Source organism: Cherax quadricarinatus, chromosome 50 (genome assembly GCF_038502225.1).
Source record: "Cherax quadricarinatus isolate ZL_2023a chromosome 50, ASM3850222v1, whole genome shotgun sequence".
Lineage (NCBI taxonomy): Eukaryota > Metazoa > Arthropoda > Malacostraca > Decapoda > Parastacidae > Cherax > Cherax quadricarinatus.
In genome coordinates, this window is record NC_091341.1 from 18,672,398 (window position 1) to 18,690,461 (window position 18,064).

At 39.5% G+C, this 18,064-nt stretch overlaps 1 protein-coding gene across 4 annotated transcripts in view; it reads left to right on the plus strand.

The window, feature by feature from the left end:
* Positions 1 to 18,064, plus strand: part of LOC128695366 (phospholipase D2) — a 117,074-nt gene extending 99,010 nt beyond the window's left edge. For all 4 annotated transcript variants that reach the window (XM_070095450.1, XM_053785889.2, XM_070095451.1 and 1 more), the window contains 4 exons: positions 22 to 262; positions 13,654 to 13,863; positions 14,618 to 14,740; positions 15,147 to 18,064. In XM_070095450.1, coding sequence (XP_069951551.1) covers positions 22 to 262; positions 13,654 to 13,863; positions 14,618 to 14,740; positions 15,147 to 15,248 — 676 coding nt within the window. In that variant the 3' untranslated portion in view covers positions 15,249 to 18,064. The remainder of the gene's footprint in view (positions 1 to 21; positions 263 to 13,653; positions 13,864 to 14,617; positions 14,741 to 15,146) is intronic.

Sequence of the window (18,064 nt, forward strand, 5' to 3'; positions counted from 1 at the left end):
ACAAATAATTTCTTATTACAGTGGGAAATCCAGTGTGATTCATTGTCTAAAAGAGCGTGGTGTCACCGACTGGAATCGTTATGTCTCTTTTTGTTCCTTGCGTACACATGAGAACCTGGGAAATCATCCAGTTTCTGAACTAATCTACATCCACTCCAAATTGATGATTGTAGATGATCGATTTGTTATAGCTGGCTCAGCAAATATCAATGATCGCAGTCTTAATGGAAACAGAGACTCTGAAGTGTGTTTAGTCATTGAGGTAAGGTTTCCTTCTAATTTAATATTTAACTGTTACAGATTACTGGTTAGAGATTATCAACTAACATTGTAGGTAGGTCTTCTTTTATGTAGAGATCCTTAATATATTTTGCTACATTTCATGTCTTTCCCTAACAACCCCTCAAGGTAAGTATCTTGAGACAGGGAAGGGGCTCTTGATTCAACGTGGTGAACCTATCCTTTCCTTCTACCTATCCTTTCCTTCCTTGGATCATAATTAGTTGCCTTAAATACCTTAAATGTTATATGACCCCCATGGGATTAGCAGTTCCTACACTGAATATTTCTTGTCTTGTAGTACTCGGCTCTTACTACAGTATTCCACATACATTATCAATCCTAGATTTATGTATCAATCATGCTTAATGCATCATTAGATAGGCCTGTGAATACAACTCTAAATTTGATCAATTCTGCTGCTATACACAGCTTAAACTCCTTCCAGTTTCCTTGGAATTATTCAAGTAAGGTTTAGCTAGCACAGTATCATGACACCATTTATTATTGCCATGACCCACTGTATTTTGACCTTATATCTTGATAGGTTCATGCAGAACTTCATTTTGTTTAATATCTCTTGGTCAGGCACCCCTCCATCTCATCCATGGCTTTTATAAGAGATTATTGTTGACTTAGTTAAACTATTAGCTGATGAGTCATGAGATATTGATTCAGGCTGTCATAGTCAATTTGGCAGATAGGTTTATGAAGGATGAGGTAAACCATAGAATTGATGAAGGAAAAAAGGTGAGTGGTGTATTGAGGTATCTGTGGAGACAAAGAATGTTATCCATGGAGGCAAAGAAGGGAATGTATAAAAGTATAGTGGTACCAACACTCTTATATGGGTGTGAAGCTTGGGTTGTAAATGCTGCAGTGAGGAGGCAGCTGGAGGCAGTGGAGATGTCCTGTCTAAGGATAATGTGTGGTGTAAATATTATGCAGAGAATTCAGAGTGTGGAAATTATGACAAGGTGTAGAGTTAATAAAAGAATTAGTCAGGGGGTTGTTGAGGTGGTTTGCTCACTTAGAGAGAATGGATCAAAGTAGAATGACTTGGAGAGTGTATAAATCTGTAGGGAAAGGAAGGAGGGTAGGGGTCGTCCTCTAAAATGTTGGAGGGAGGGGGTAAAGGAGGTTTTGTGGGCGAGGAGCTTGGACTTCCAGCAAGCATGTGTGAGCAGATAGGAGTAAATGGCGACGAATGGTTTTTGGGACGACGAGCTGTTGGGGTGTGAGCAGGGTAATATTTAGTGAAGGGATTCAGGGAAACCGGCTATTATAGCCTTGGCCAGACTTGAGTCCTGGAAATGGGAAGTACAGGAGCCAGCTGACCACTTCATCATGAGGAGCCAGTCTATCAGCATCCTGTCGGCCAACATTAGAGGTTTCATTACTAATGTTGGAGAGCTCATACATAGTTTTGTGAACACTCGACGTCCCGACATGATAGCTGTTGTTGAAATATTTTTGGATGACAGGACTCCAGAAAATTTTGCAAGAATTGCTGGCTACATCTCATGGTAGTAGGTTGGTAGACAGCAACCACCCAGGGAAGTACTACCGTCCTGCCAGATGACTGTGAAACAAAAACCTGTAACTGTTTTGCATGATGGTAGGATTGCTGGTTTTCTTTTTCTGTCTCATAAACACGCTAGATAACAGGGATATCTTGCTACTCCTACTTACACTTTGGTCACACTTCACAGACACGCACATGCATATATATATATACATACATCTAGGTTTTTCTCCTTATTTTAAATAGCTCTTGTTCTTTTTTATTTCTTCTATTGTCCATGGGGAAGTGGAAAAGAATCTTTCCTCCGTAAGCCATGCGTGTCGTATGAGGCGACTAAAATGCCGGGAGCAATGGGCTAGTAACCCTTTCTCCTGTATACATTTACTAAAAAAGAGAAGAAGAAAAACTTTATAAAACTGGGTTGTTTAAATGTGCATGGATGTAGTGCGGATGACAAGAAACAGATGATTGCTGATGTTATGAATGAAAAGAAGTTGGATGTCCTGGCTCTAAGCGAAACAAAGCTGAAGGGGGTAGGAGAGTTTCAGTGGGGGGACATAAATGGGATTAAATCTGGAGTATCTGAGAGAGTTAGAGCAAAGGAAGGGGTAGCAGTAATGTTAAATGATCAGTTATGGAAGGAGAAAAGAGAATATGAATGTGTAAATTCGAGAATTATGTGGATTAAAGTAAAGGTTGGATGCAAGAAGTGGGTCATAATAAGCGTGTATGCACCTGGAGAAGAGAGGAATGCAGAGGAGAGAGAGAGATTTTGGGAGATGTTAAGTGAATGTATAGGAGCCTTTCAACCAAGTGAGAGAGTAATTGTGGTAGGGGACCTGAATGCTAAAGTAGGAGAAACTTTTAGAGAGGGTGTGGTAGGTAAGTTTGGGGTGCCAGGTGTAAATGATAATGGGAGCCCTTTGATTGAACTTTGTATAGAAAGGGGTTTAGTTATAGGTAATACATATTTTAAGAAAAAGAGGATAAATAAGTATACACGATATGATGTAGGGCGAAATGACAGTAGTTTGTTGGATTATGTATTGGTAGATAAAAGACTGTTGAGTAGACTTCAGGATGTACATGTTTATCGAGGGGCCACAGATATATCAGATCACTTTCTAGTTGTAGCTACACTGAGAGTAAAAGGTAGATGGGATACAAGGAGAATAGAAGCATCAGGGAAGAGAGAGGTGAAGGTTTATAAACTAAAAGAGGAGGCAGTTAGGGTAAGATATAAACAGCTATTGGAGGATAGATGGGCTAATGAGAGCATAGGCAATGGGGTCGAAGAGGTATGGGGTAGGTTTAAAAATGTAGTGTTAGAGTGTTCAGCAGAAGTTTGTGGTTACAGGAAAGTGGGTGCAAGAGGGAAGAGGAGCGATTGGTGGAATGATGATGTAAAGAGAGTAGTAAGGGAGAAAAAGTTAGCATATGAGAAGTTTTTACAAAGTAGAAGTGATGCAAGGAGGGAAGAGTATATGGAGAAAAAGAGAGAGGTTAAGAGAGTGGTGAAGCAATGTAAAAAGAGAGCAAATGAGAGAGTGGGTGAGCTGTTATCAACAAATTTTGTTGAAAATAAGAAAAAGTTTTGGAGTGAGATTAACAAGTTAAGGAAGCCTAGAGAACAAATGGATTTGTCAGTTAAAAATAGGAGAGGAGAGTTATTAAATGGAGAGTTAGAGGTATTGGGAAGATGGAGGGAATATTTTGAGGAATTGTTAAATGTTGATGAAGATAGGGAAGCTGTGATTTTGTGTATAGGGCAAGGAGGAATAACATCTTGTAGGAGTGAGGAAGAGCCAGTTGTGAGTGTGGGGGAAGTTCGTGAGGCAGTAGGTAAAATGAAAGGGGGTAAGGCAGCTGGGATTGATGGGATAAAGATAGAAATGTTAAAAGCAGGTGGGGATATAGTTTTGGAGTGGTTGGTGCAATTATTTAATAAATGTATGGAAGAGGGTAAGGTACCTAGGGATTGGCAGAGAGCATGCATAGTTCCTTTGTATAAAGGCAAAGGGGATAAAAGAGAGTGCAAAAATTATAGGGGGATAAGTCTGTTGAGTGTACCTGGTAAAGTGTATGGTAGAGTTATAATTGAAAGAATTAAGAGTAAGACGGAGAATAGGATAGCAGATGAACAAGGAGGCTTTAGGAAAGGTAGGGGGTGTGTGGACCAGGTGTTTACAGTGAAACATATAAGTGAACAGTATTTAGATAAGGCTAAAGAGGTCTTTGTGGCATTTATGGATTTGGAAAAGGCGTATGACAGGGTGGATAGGGGGGCAATGTGGCAGATGTTGCAAGTGTATGGTGTAGGAGGTAGGTTACTGAAAGCAGTGAAGAGTTTTTACGAGGATAGTGAGGCTCAAGTTAGAGTATGTAGAAAAGAGGGAAATTTTTTCCCAGTAAAAGTAGGCCTTAGACAAGGATGTGTGATGTCACCGTGGTTGTTTAATATATTTATAGATGGGGTTGTAAGAGAAGTAAATGCGAGGGTCTTGGCAAGAGGCGTGGAGTTAAAAGATAAAGAATCACACACAGGGTGGGAGTTGTCACAGCTGCTCTTTGCTGATGACACTGTGCTCTTGGGAGATTCTGAAGAGAAGCTGCAGAGATTGGTGGATGAATTTGGTAGGGTGTGCAAAAGAAGAAAATTAAAGGTGAATACAGGAAAGAGTAAGGTTATGAGGATAACAAAAAGATTAGGTGATGAAAGATTGAATATCAGATTGGAGGGAGAGAGTATGGAGGAGGTGAACGTATTCAGATATTTGGGAGTGGACGTGTCAGCGGATGGGTCTATGAAAGATGAGGTGAATCATAGAATTGATGAGGGAAAAAGAGTGAGTGGTGCACTTAGGAGTCTGTGGAGACAGAGAACTTTGTCCTTGGAGGCAAAGAGGGGAATGTATGAGAGTATAGTTTTACCAACGCTCTTATATGGGTGTGAAGCATGGGTGATGAATGTTGCAGCGAGGAGAAGGCTGGAGGCAGTGGAGATGTCATGTCTGAGGGCAATGTGTGGTGTGAATATAATGCAGAGAATTCGTAGTTTGGAAGTTAGGAGGAGGTGCGGGATTACCAAAACTGTTGTCCAGAGGGCTGAGGAAGGGTTGTTGAGGTGGTTCGGACATGTAGAGAGAATGGAGCGAAACAGAATAACTTCAAGAGTGTATCAGTCTGTAGTGGAAGGAAGGCGGGGTAGGGGTCGGCCTAGGAAGGGTTGGAGGGAGGGGGTAAAGGAGGTTTTGTGTGCGAGGGGCTTGGACTTCCAGCAGGCATGCGTGAGCGTGTTTGATAGGAGTGAATGGAGACAAATGGTTTTTAATACTTGACGTGCTGTTGGAGTGTGAGCAAAGTAACATTTATGAAGGGATTCAGGGAAACCGGCAGGCCGGACTTGAGTCCTGGAGATGGGAAGTACAGTGCCTGCACTCTGAAGGAGGGGTGTTAATGTTGCAGTTTAAAAACTGTAGTGTAAAGCACCCTTCTGGCAAGACAGTGATGGAGTGAATGATGGTGAAAATTTTTCTTTTTCGGGCCACCCTGCCTTGGTGGGAATCGGCCAGTGTGATAATAAAAAAAAAATAAATAAACCTCATGGATGAGAAGAGACAGGCAAGGGCAAGGAGGAGGTGTTGCTGTGTGCTTCTCTAAAAGTGTTCATGCCCAGCACATTGATGTTGCCACCCCTACACATCTTGAAATGATGTTCTTCAAGCTCTGTATAAACACTAGTACCTCTGTACTAGCATGTGCAATGTACAGACCTCAGTGGCAACATGCAGACCCCATCAACTTCCTAATGGAAAATATTGACTCCCTTCTGCTACAACACAACTGTGAACATATTATAATTGTTGGTGACCTCAACCAGCACCTTATACAGAGGGACTTTGATGACCTTCTTGCAGTGTTTGACATGAGAAACTTTGTTCATTTCCCTACTCATATCTCTGGCTCCTCCCTTGACCCAGTAGTGAGTGATCTGGCAGAAGGCATAGTCACTTGTCAACCCCTCGGCTACGTTGGATCGTCTGACCACAAGGCTGTTTTTACGACACTTAAGATCCCAACAGAACGAGGTGAGGAGTCCACACGCACAACCTGGCTATGGGAAAGAGGTAATTGGCCAGCCCTTTGCTCTGAGCTCACCACCACCGATTGGAATGCTCTTCTCCAAGGGGATGTTAACAACCAAGTGAAAGCCTTCACTGGACACATCCTTAATCTACAACAAGAACACATTCCTCACCGGCAATATGCGACGAAGCCTACAGATCAGCCTTGGTTTGGCTTTCGTTGTAGAGAGGCTGCTACTGCTAAGTACAAAGCATGGCAAAGGTATAAGAGACATCCTACCACCTATAACAGGAACTTGCACACACAAGCCTGTAGGCATATGGGTGACGTTCAAAAGTGGGCCATTGCTAAATGGGAGTTGGACACTAAAAGAAAGCTAGCATCAGGTAGGGTAGGCTCCAAAACCTGGTGGTCCCTGGTCAAGGACAGACAAGGTTATCTGCCTGATGAACTCATTCCACCTCTAAATCGACAGGATGGGACCACCTCTACTAGTAGTCAAGAGAAGGTGGATCTCTTTGCTGAACACTTTGCTACCAAAATGCAAGTTCCTGATCCAGCAAGGGACCCTCCTTGGCTAGCTGCAAGAACTGTGTCAAAACTGTCAGTGGTGACAATAAGGCAGGAGGAGGTGCATTTCCTTCTTAAATCGCTTGACCAAGAAAAGGCTGTGGGCCCAGACAAGTTGAGCCCAAGATTGTTGAGAAGATGTGCAGACCAGCTAGCAGCACCTCTAACTCGCATCTTTCAGCACTGCCTAGTACAGTGTAAATGACCCTCTCTATGGAGAGGCAAATGTAGTCCCTGTTCACAAAAAGAAGAGCAGAGCAGAAATCAGCAACTACAGACCAGTGTCACTCCTGTCAATCACTGGTAAGATCCTTGAGACAATAATCTCAAGACAAATGACAGAGTTTTTTGACTATCACTCACTACTTTGTGATCGTCAATATGGCTTCAGGAAAGGTTACACTGCTGCTGATCTGTTGTTAAACCTCTCCACTAAGTGGCACCAGTCACTGGATGAATCCAAAGTCAGCTGTGTGGTAGCATTGGACATTGCTGGCGCTTTCGACCGGGTGTGGCACCAGGGCCTCTTAGCAAAACTGAAAGCACTGGGAATTGCAGGCTCTACACTATGTCTCCTCAGTGATTACCTTCATGGTAGATCTCTAAGTGTAGTTCTCAATGGAACGGAATCAGCAAGACATCCTATTGGGGCAAGTGTTCCACAAGGAAGCCTGCTGGGTCCATTGTTATGGAATGTCTACTTCAACGACCTTCTTCATCTCATCCCAGAATCACATGCATATGCAGACGACTGTACACTGACATTCACTTATCCAAGAGGAGAAATGCCAGCTGCTCTAAGCTACATCAGCTTGGGGAAATAGATGGCAAGTAACATTTGCACCTGAGAAAACGCAAATGATGATCGTCTCTAGGCACCATGATGGTAATGCTGGTGCAGTAGTAAGGATGAATGGGAGGGTGTTGGCATCTGGAGAAGAAGTTGATATCCTTGGGGTGAAATTTGACTCCAAACTAACCATGAAGAACCATGTTGTAAATCTTGCAAACAAGGCAGCCAGGAAGCTTACAGCACTTCGCCGTATCTCGCATCTGCTTGACAGTAGGGGTTGCAAGATCCTGTACGAGGCACAAGTACGCTCACACCTTGAGTATGCTCCACTTTCTTGGTTTGCCTGTCCCCCTCTCATCTGCGACTGCTTGACAGAGTAGAGAACAGAGCAAGACGTCTCATCTCTCGCCTGGACCCATCCTGGATAGATCTGTCATTTCAGCAGAGCCTTCAACATAGGAGGGATGTGGGTGGCCTTACTGTTATGTACAAGGCCAATATTGTCAAAATACCACACTTGGATCCACTTCGAGGACAGCGTGAAATAAGCTTTTATGCCACAAGACGGGCAGAAAGCAGCAACTTCACTCTGGCTGTACCCTTCTCCAGAACATCACTCCATCTGAGATCATACATACCCAGGATGACTCGAGTATGGAACACATTCGTACAGCATAATGATGTCAGCGAGATAAAGTCAGTTGATCAAATGAAAATGCTGGCCCACAGATGGCTCCAACTTCATCCTGTTCCCTACTTGTATGTCTCATAACAATAAAAATGCTTTCAAATGAGCTGATGTAGGTAACAGCTCTTAGCTTGCCAATAAAGTTAGGAATCCTTAACCTGTAAATAGCTTGTCAATAAAGCCAGGGATCCTTAACCTTGTCAAACCCTGTGTAAAAAAAAAGGAAGGGTCTGGGATATTGACAGTTTGGAGGGACTCCTAAACTGTCATACCTGAGCGCCTCTGCAAAGACAGTGATTATGTATGAGTGAGGTGAAAGTGTTGAATGATGATGAAAGTATTTTCTTTTTTGGGATTTTCACTCTTTTTGGGTCACCCTGCCTCAGTGGGAGATGGCCGACTTGTTGAAAAAAAAAATAAATCTGTTGGGGAAGGAAGGCAGGGTAGGGGTTGTCCCTGAAAAGGTTGAAGGGGGTAAAGGAGATTTGGTGGACAAGGGGCTTGGACTTCCAGCAGGCATGCGTGAGCTTGTTAGATGGGAGTGAATGGAGACGAATGGTTTTTGGGACCTGATGAGCTGTTGGAGTGTGAGCAGGGTAATATTTTGTGAAGGAATTCAGGGAAACCAGTTAGCCGGACTTACAGTCCTGGAAATGGGAAGTACAGTGCCTGCACTTTAACCCTTAAACTGTCCAAATGTAGATCTATGTTCACTCGTGTAGCGCTCCGAACGTAGATCTACGTTCAGAGCGCTACACGAGTGAATGTAGATGTACATTTGGACAGTTTAAGGGTTAAAGGAGGGGTTTAGGATATTGGCAGTTTAGAGGGACATCTAAACTGTTGTATCTGAGTGCCTCTGCAAAGACAGATTATGTATGAGTGAGGTGAAAGTGTTGAATGATGATGAAAGTATTTTCTTTTTGGAGATTTTCTTTCTTTTTGGGTCACCCCGCCTCAGTGGGAGACAGCAGACTTGTTGAAAAAATATAATATAATATATATATATATATATATATATATATATATATATATATATATATATATATATATATATATATATATATATATATATATATATATATATATATATATATTTTTTTTTTTTTTTTTTTTTTTTTTTTTTTTTCTTCAACAAGTTGGCCGTCTCCCACTGAGGCAGGGTGACCCAAAAAAGAAAGAAAATCCTCAAAAAGAAAATGCTTTCATCATCATTCAACACTTTCACCACACTCACACATAATCACTGTTTTTGCAGAGGTGCTCAGAATACAACAGTTTAGAAGCATATACGTATAAAGATACACAACATATCCCTATAAAACGGCCAATATCCCAAACCCCTCCTTTAAAGTGCAGGCATTGTACCTCACATTTCCAGGACTCAAGTCCGACTATATGAAAATAACCGGTTTCCCTGAATCCCTTCACTAAATATTAACCTGCTCACACTCCAACAGATCGTCAGGTCCCAAGTACCATTCGTCTCCATTCACTCCTATCTAACACGCTCACGCACGCTTGCTGTAAGTCCAAGCCCCTTGCCCACAAAACCTCCTTTACCCCCTCTTTCCAACCCTTTCGAGGACGACCACTACCACTGCCCCCACCCTCCTATAACCACAAACTTCTGCCCCACATTCTAATACTGCATTTTTAAAACTATTCCAACCCTCTTCAACCCCCCCCACTACTCATCTTTGCACTAGCCCACCTTTCTGCCAACAGTCGCTTATATCTCCCCCGAACTTCCTCCTCCCTTAGTTTATACACTTTCACCTCCCTCTTACTTGTTGTTGCCACCTTCCTCTTTTCCCATCTACCTCTTACTCTAACTGTAGTTACAACTAAATAATGATCCGATATATCAGTTGCTCCTCTATAAACATGTACATCCTGGAGCCTACCCATCAACCTTTTATCCACCAATACATAATCTAACAAACTACTTTCATTACGTGCTACATCATACCTTGTATATTTATTTATCCTCTCTTTCATAAAATATGTATTACTTATTACCAAATCTCTTTCTACACATAGCTCAATTAAAGGCTCCCCATTTACATTTACCCCTGGCACCCCAAATTTACCTACTACTCCCTCCATAACATTTTTACCCACTTTAGCACTGAAATCCCCAACCACCATTACTCTCACACTTGATTCAAAACTCCCCACGCATTCACTCAACATTTCCCAAAATCTCTCTCTCCTCTACACTTCTTTCTTCTCCAGGTGCATACACACTTACTATAACCCACTTTTCACATCCAATCTTTATTTTACTCCACATAATCCTTGAATTTATACATTTGTAGTCCCTCTTTTCCTGCCATAGCTTATCCTTCAACATTATTGCTACTCCTTCTTTAGCTCTAACTCTATTTGAAACCCCTGACCTAATCCCATTTATTCCTCTCCATTGAAACTCTCCCACCCCCTTCAGCTTCGTTTCACTTAAAGCCAGGACATCCAGCTTCTTCTCATTCATAACATCCACAATCATCTCTTTCTTATCATTTGCACAACATCCACACACATTCAGACTTCCCACTTTGACAATTTTCTTCTTCTTATTCTTTTTAGTAAACTTTACAGGAAAAGGGGTTACTAGCCCATTGTTCCCAGCATTTTAGTTGACTTTTACAACACGCATGGCTTACAGAGGAAAGATTCTTATTCCACTTCCCATTGATATAAAAGGAAAAGTAATAAGACCAAGAACTATTAAGATAAAATCAAAGAAAACTCAGATGAGTGTGTATAAATAAATGTGTACATGTATGTGTAGTGTGACCTAAGTGTAAGTAGAAGTAGCAAGACATACATATACAGTGGACCCCCGGTTAACGAACTTTTTTCATTGCAGTAGTATGTTCAGGTGCCAGTACTGACCGAATTTTTTCCCATAAGGAATATTGTGAAGTAGATTAGTCCATTTCAGACCCCCAAACATACACGTACAAACGCACTTACATAAATACACTTACATAATTGGTCACATTTGGAGGTAATCGTTATGCGGGGGTCCACTGTATATATAATATATATATATAATATATATATAATATATATATATATATATATATATATATATATATATTTTTTTTTTTTTTCAACAAGTCGGTCGTCTCCCACCGAGGCAGGGTGACCCAAAAAAGAAAGAAAATCCCCAAAAAGAAAATACTTTCATCATCATTCAACACTTTCACCACACTCACACATTATCACTGCTTTTGCAGAGGTGCCCAGAATACAACAGTTTACAAACATATACGTATAAAGATACACAAACATATCTCTCCATACTGCCAATATCCCAAACCACTCCTTTAAAGTGCAGGCATTGTACTTCCCATTTCCAGGACTCAAGTCCGACTATATGAAAATAACCGGTTTCCCTGAATCCCTTCACTAAATATTACCCTGCTCACACTCCAACAGATTGTCAGGTCCCATGTATCATTCGTCTCCATTCACTCCTATCTAACACGATCATGCATGCTTGCTGGAAGCCCAAGCCCCTCGCCCACAAAACCTCCTTTACCCCCTCTCTCCAACCCTTTCGAGGATGACCACTACCCCGCCTTCCTTCTCCTATAGATTTATATGCTTTCCATGTCATTCTACTTTGATCCATTCTCTCTAAATGACTAAACCACCTCAACAACCCTTCTTCTGCCCTCTGACTAATACTTTTATTAACTCCACACCTTTTCCTAATTTCCACACTTCGAATTTATTTTTTTTTTTTTTTTTTTTTTCCAACAAGTCGGCCGTCTCCCACCGAGGCAGGGTGACCCAAAAAAGAAAGAAAATCCCCAAAAAGAAAATACTTTCATCATCATTCAACACTTTCACCACACTCGCACATTATCACTGTTTTTGCAGAGGTGCTCAGAATACAACAGTCTAGAAGCATAAACATATAAAGATACACAACATATCCCTCCAAACTGCCAATATCCCAAACCCCTCCTTTAAAGTGCAGGCATTGTACTTCCCATTTCCAGGACTCAAGTCCGACTATATGAAAATAACCGGTTTCCCTGAATCCCTTCACTAAATATTACCCTGCTCACACTCCAACAGATCCAATTGAAACTCTCCCACCCCCTTCAGCTTTGTTTCACTTAAAGCCAGGACATCCAGTTTCTTCTCATTCATAACATCCACAATCATCTCTTTCTTATCATTTGCACAACATCCACACACATTCAGACTTCCCACTTTGACAATTTTCTTCTTCTTATTCTTTTTAGTAATCTTTACAGGAAAAGGGGTTACTAGCCCATTGTTCCCGGCATTTTAGTTGACTTTTATTTATTTATTTATATATATATTATATAATTTATTTATTTATTTATTTATTTAGTAGGTAGTAGGTTGCTAGACAGCAACCGCCCAGGGAGGTACTACCGTCCTGCCAAGTGAGCGTAAAACGGAAACTTGTAATTGTTTTACATGATGGTAGGATTGCTGGTGTCTTTTTTCTGTCTCATAAACATGCGAGATTTCAGGTACGTCTTGCTACTTCTTCTTACACTTAGGTCACACTATGCATACATGTATACAAGCATATACATGTATATACACATCCCTCTGGGTTATTCTTCTATTTTCTTTCTAGTGCTTGTTCTTGTTTATTTCCTCTTATCTCCATGATGAAGTGGAACAGAATTTTTCCTCCGTAAGCCATGCGTGTTGTAAGAGGTGACTAAAATGCTGGGAGCAAGGGCCCAGTAACCCTTTCTCCTTTATAAATTACTAAATTTAAAAAGAGAAACTTTCATTTTTCTTTTTGGGCCACCCTGCCTTGGTGGGATACGGCCGGTTTGTTGAAAAAAAAAATGTATGTTTAGGTTATTAGCAGTTTGGAGTGACTGTCTAAACTGTCATATCTGAGTGCCTTTGCAAAGACAGTGATTATGTATGAGGGATGGTGAAAGTGTTAAATGATAATGAAATTTTTTTCTTTCTTTTTTGGGTTTTTCTTTCTCGTGGGTCACCCTGCCATGACAATGGCCATCCATGACAATGGCCATCTAATTGTATGATGTCGAGGACTCTTTTGTTGCATGGTTTTAGCCCCACATGGAGAGCTTGTACAACTGGACACAAATCATTCCTGTCCAGTTCACTTTTATTTGCTGCCAGCCTGGGCAAGTAGACAGGTCAACTTCCTCCACTTCTCACCCGTCAGACAGGTGTCTTTTTGTCTGGGTGCCCACTGTATACATCTTATAGTAACATACAGAAGCATGTACACATGATTACTGTTTGAAATTAACATATACATTATAGACATATGTTTAGTTAATCTAGGCATTTACGTATATTTACTCTATACATTCTAGCTTAAAAATATTTCCCACGTTGACATTATTCTTAGTAGATGCAAGTTGAAATACACCATCACATAATCCAACAAATTACCTTCTATAATAGTATATTTACTCCATGGGGAAATGGAAAAGAATTCCTTCTCCATAAGCCATGCATGTCATAAGAGGCGACAAAAATTTAAAAAGAAAAACTGTCATTATTCTTTTTAAGTCACTCTGCCTTGGTGGTATACGGCCAGTGTGTTGAAAAAAAAAATAGTATATTTCACATAATTACCAATTAAGTTTTATCTGTGTCCTGTGTTTGGCTACTGTATTAATGCTTAGAATTTTAAGTTTACAGTATGATAATTATTTTTCACAGGATCAGGAGTTTGAGGATAGCCTCATGAATGGAGAGCCATATAATGCTGGGGTGTTCGCAGGTAGTATGAGGAAATACTTGTTCAGTGAACACTTAGGTGTTCAAGACTGTGAAGTACCATCTATTGACGTTTGTGATCCTATCTCTGATGCATTCTTTATGGATATCTGGTGTCGCACTGCTGTAAAAAATACATTACTTTATGAGGAGGTAAGGTTTTAGTCATTTTGTTACGCTGTAAAAAAATATATTTATGCATATCAATAGAGCACTGTCAGGATCTCTCATATTTAGATGAACTTATCTTGCTCATTTGCACCTATGTGCTTACACCACGTGTTAGGTCTGCTTAAGGATTGCTCACTTTTACCATTTTAATATAACTGTTGTTGCTATTGAATAATCCACATGGTTTTAGCACATTTTGTGAATACAATGCTGTATAATATTATTACTCTTAGACATTGATTTTGCCTTATGTTATTGTGTCACTACAGTAAATTGACAAATTAATAGTTTCTTGGAGTACCATCTATCTTATACATAATATAATAATAATTAGTTTCAGATACTTTACATTCTCTGAAGCCCATAATTCTCTCTCAGAGGAAAACCATTACAGCTTTTCTATAACTTCTAGTAGCATACTGATCTAACATCAGCACTACCTGTCAGCACTCACATTGGAGTGCTTTTTTTCAATAACCCGTGTATGTACCAGTATAGATACTATAGGCATGGTTCTTTATTTTATATAAAACAAGCAGTTTTTTTAAAGCACCCATCAAAATACAAAAGTAATAACTTTTATCAGTCTGAAATCTTGAGCCCTTCATAATATAACAGAAAACCATTTGCATGCAAATAATTGAATAAGTAATGGTTTCATAAATTATTAGGAATAGCATATCCGATAACAATTGTCTCATATTTTGTTTTATAATTAATATTTAATGCATACCAGGTGTTCTCCTGCTATCCATGCAACAGTGCAACAACTTTTGAGGCAGTGGATAAGTTAAGACAAACTACCAGTCTTGCAGAAGTGAATCCAACAGATGCACAAGCAAGACTAAGTCAAGTTCAGGTAACTTGTTTGTTAGCAGATGTATTCAGATACATCTCTTAATTTATGTAATGATTTTTGTTTGTAAAATACAATGGTAATTACTTTATATTTTAATACTAATTTTTACACACACACACACACACACACACACAACTGCATAACTTACCTTGGATATTGTGATCATGGCACCTTTACCTGCCATCAGATATTCCTTATGCACTGTATAATGTTTAAACTGGATATTAATGTTTTATTGTGTTTATGAAGATAGTGTTTTAGTAGTATTACTTAAGTAGATACTGCTGCTTCATATATCCTTAACTTTTAATTTGCCCATCATATTTCTCATTAATTTGTAGTCTATTCCTGCATGTTCTATACAGTACTGCATATTAAGTTACTTATTAGTTTCCTCTTCCTGCAGGGACATTTGGTGCAGTTTCCTCTGGATTTTCTAAAAGATGAAGCCTTGAAGCCTGGTGTGGGGACCAAGGAGTTTTTGCTGCCTATGGAAACTTGGACATAAAATTAAAACTTCTGATTATAAAATTAAATTATATAGAAATGTTTAAAATTTTAGCAGTATAGTTAATATGAACATAAGAGATGTTGTTATGGTGCTAGTCATTTTGTTTTTAAAGACAATGGAAACTTAGCTTCCTACTGGTATATTAAAATGTGGGAAATCATGGCACCTGATTCTTCAAATACCTTCTTTTAGCCATTAACTAATGTAATATGCAATTAAAATTGAATGGGCTAAGTTGTGTATTGGTAAAAAATTTACCCTATAATTTTTTAATTAGAATCTGGTGGCATGTAGACCACTCTTAAGCTAGAATATGCCACTTTTTGCCTCTGGGATGTATCATTTTATATAGTGTTTTAAAGAATAAATGCTGTATATACCCATGTTTGGCCACCTGCTATAGAAGGCGTTGAACATAATGGTAGACTCCAAGATGGTGAATTGTTACTCGTAGATTACATCTTCCTTTGGTAAATATTTCACATTTAAAAAGTTTCTTAAAAACTATCAGTACTCAAATTTTGCATTGCAACTGAGATACCTAGTAGATATTTTTGAAAATTAAATATGATGTAATTTTTTTTTCTTTTCAACACACTGGCCATCTTCCACTAAGGCAAGGCGACTTAAAAAAAAAAAAACAGGTTTTTCTTTTTACATTTAGTAATTTATACAGAAGGGGTTACTAGCCCCTTGCTGCCAACATTTTAGTTGTTTCTTACAACATGCATGGCTTATGGAGGAAGGATTCTTTTCCACTTGCCCCTGGAAACTATGAAGCAAATTCAGTCATGATATTTAGATAAAATGTCTTCCACTGTGTCATTCTGTTGATTTATATCAGAACACAGCTGACAAGACAGTAATTCAGTGAATAATGGTTAATTTGCTTCCTGTTTCATTGAGTCACCCTATCTCAGTAGGGGACGGCCAGCATATTTAAAAAATCAAATTTCATTATTGGAAAAATCATCATAACTTTCATTCATAACTGAAGATCTCAGCATGTAGTACTAGACATACTAGGTAGTACTAAGACAGAACATGGCATTGACAGCAAAAGCCACAATTCACAAGTTAGGGATTAATCTTTAGTGAATGGTTTTAATATCCTCCACTCTTGTGGCACATTTCAATATCATAAATGATTCATGTTAATGTGTCCATAAACTCAGATGGATGCTAAACAATGGCAACCATTTTAAAAACTTTTTTTTTTTTTTCATTTTAATGAGGGTGTTACTCCATATAGAGATTTTAAATACATACTGTATATTGCTAATCCTCTGTTGTCAATATAAAATTCACAGCCATCCAAATTTGCTTGCTTTTTTTTTTTTTCTTTTTTTACTTAAGGGTCTTACCTAAATAGCAATGATTATTAACATTTTTCCATTGTGCCCATTTTGTTTTGGCAAATAACCCCTTTTGTTTGTGTAGACTGCAGTAACAATGAAAGGTGAGCAGATACAAACATAGGGTATAAGGAAATATCAGTGAACATTGACTAGTGCTAGCTGTCATATGCCAGAGCCAGTTTGTTTGCCAGTTTGTTTGAGCAGCAGCAGTAGAACCTGCTTATACCAGGCCAATCATGATAAGAGAGTGGCAGGGAATACTGCCTGGAGCTACATTCAGATTGCACCACTGCAAGGATTAACAAGATGAAAGCCAGGCTTACACCCTAAACTGAATATTGACCATTGGATCTTTGATCAAAATGTGATAATTGGATTTCCCACTTCCACAGCTCTCTTTTCTGGATATTCTTCAAAATTTCAGTATTACTAAAGTTAAAATGATATTTAAGGAGGTATGGCCTCTGAAAAAAACTGAAATAAAACTTGTTGTACAGAGATAATTTAGTAATTCTGCACATTCTTTTGCAACTTCGGGATTCACAGGGAAGATGTCTAGAAACATTTTCCCAGTAAATCTCGGAACTATAACTTACAGTATTCCTTTTCTCATTAGACACAAAAGAGCAAACACAAAGCAGCAAGCAATATCAAAACATAATTTTTTTTTTTTCAACAAGTCGGTCGTCTCCCACCGAGGCAGGGTGACCCAAAAAAGAAAGAAAATCCCCAAAAAGAAAATACTTTCATCATCATTCAACACTTTCACCACACTCACACATTATCACTGCTTTTGCAGAGGTGCTCAGAATACAACAGCTTAGAAGCATATACGTATAAAGATACACAACATATCCCTCCAAACTGCCAATATCCCAAACCCCTCATTTAAAGTGCAGGCATTGTACTTCCCATTTCCAGGACTCAAGTCCGACTATATGAAAATAACCGGTTTCCCTGAATCCCTTCACTAAATATTACCTTGCTCACACTCCAACAGATCGTCAGGTCCCAAGTATCATTCGTCTCCATTCACTCGTATCTAACACGCTCATGCACGCTTGCTGGAAGTCCAAGCCCCTCGCCCACAAAACCTCCTTTACCCCCTCTTTCCAACCCTTTCAAGGATGACCCCTACCCCTCTTTCCTTCCCCTATAGATTTACAGGTGTCCCTCAACATTCGCGAGGGTTAGGGGATCAAGAGCCTCGCGAATGTTGAAAAACCGTGAATGTTTGGTGCCCCAATATATTGTAGGGAAATATGATACAATACTGCTTAACTTGTTGAACCATGAACAATCATAAAATACATGAAAACGTCGTAAATTGTACTAAATATATACATGTTATGCTTTAATAACATGTATGTTATTAAATACCACAGACTACACCACTTCCTCCACCACTGCGAGTCCCTACTACCCTCCCTCCGACCCCCGCAACTGGCAGCCAGC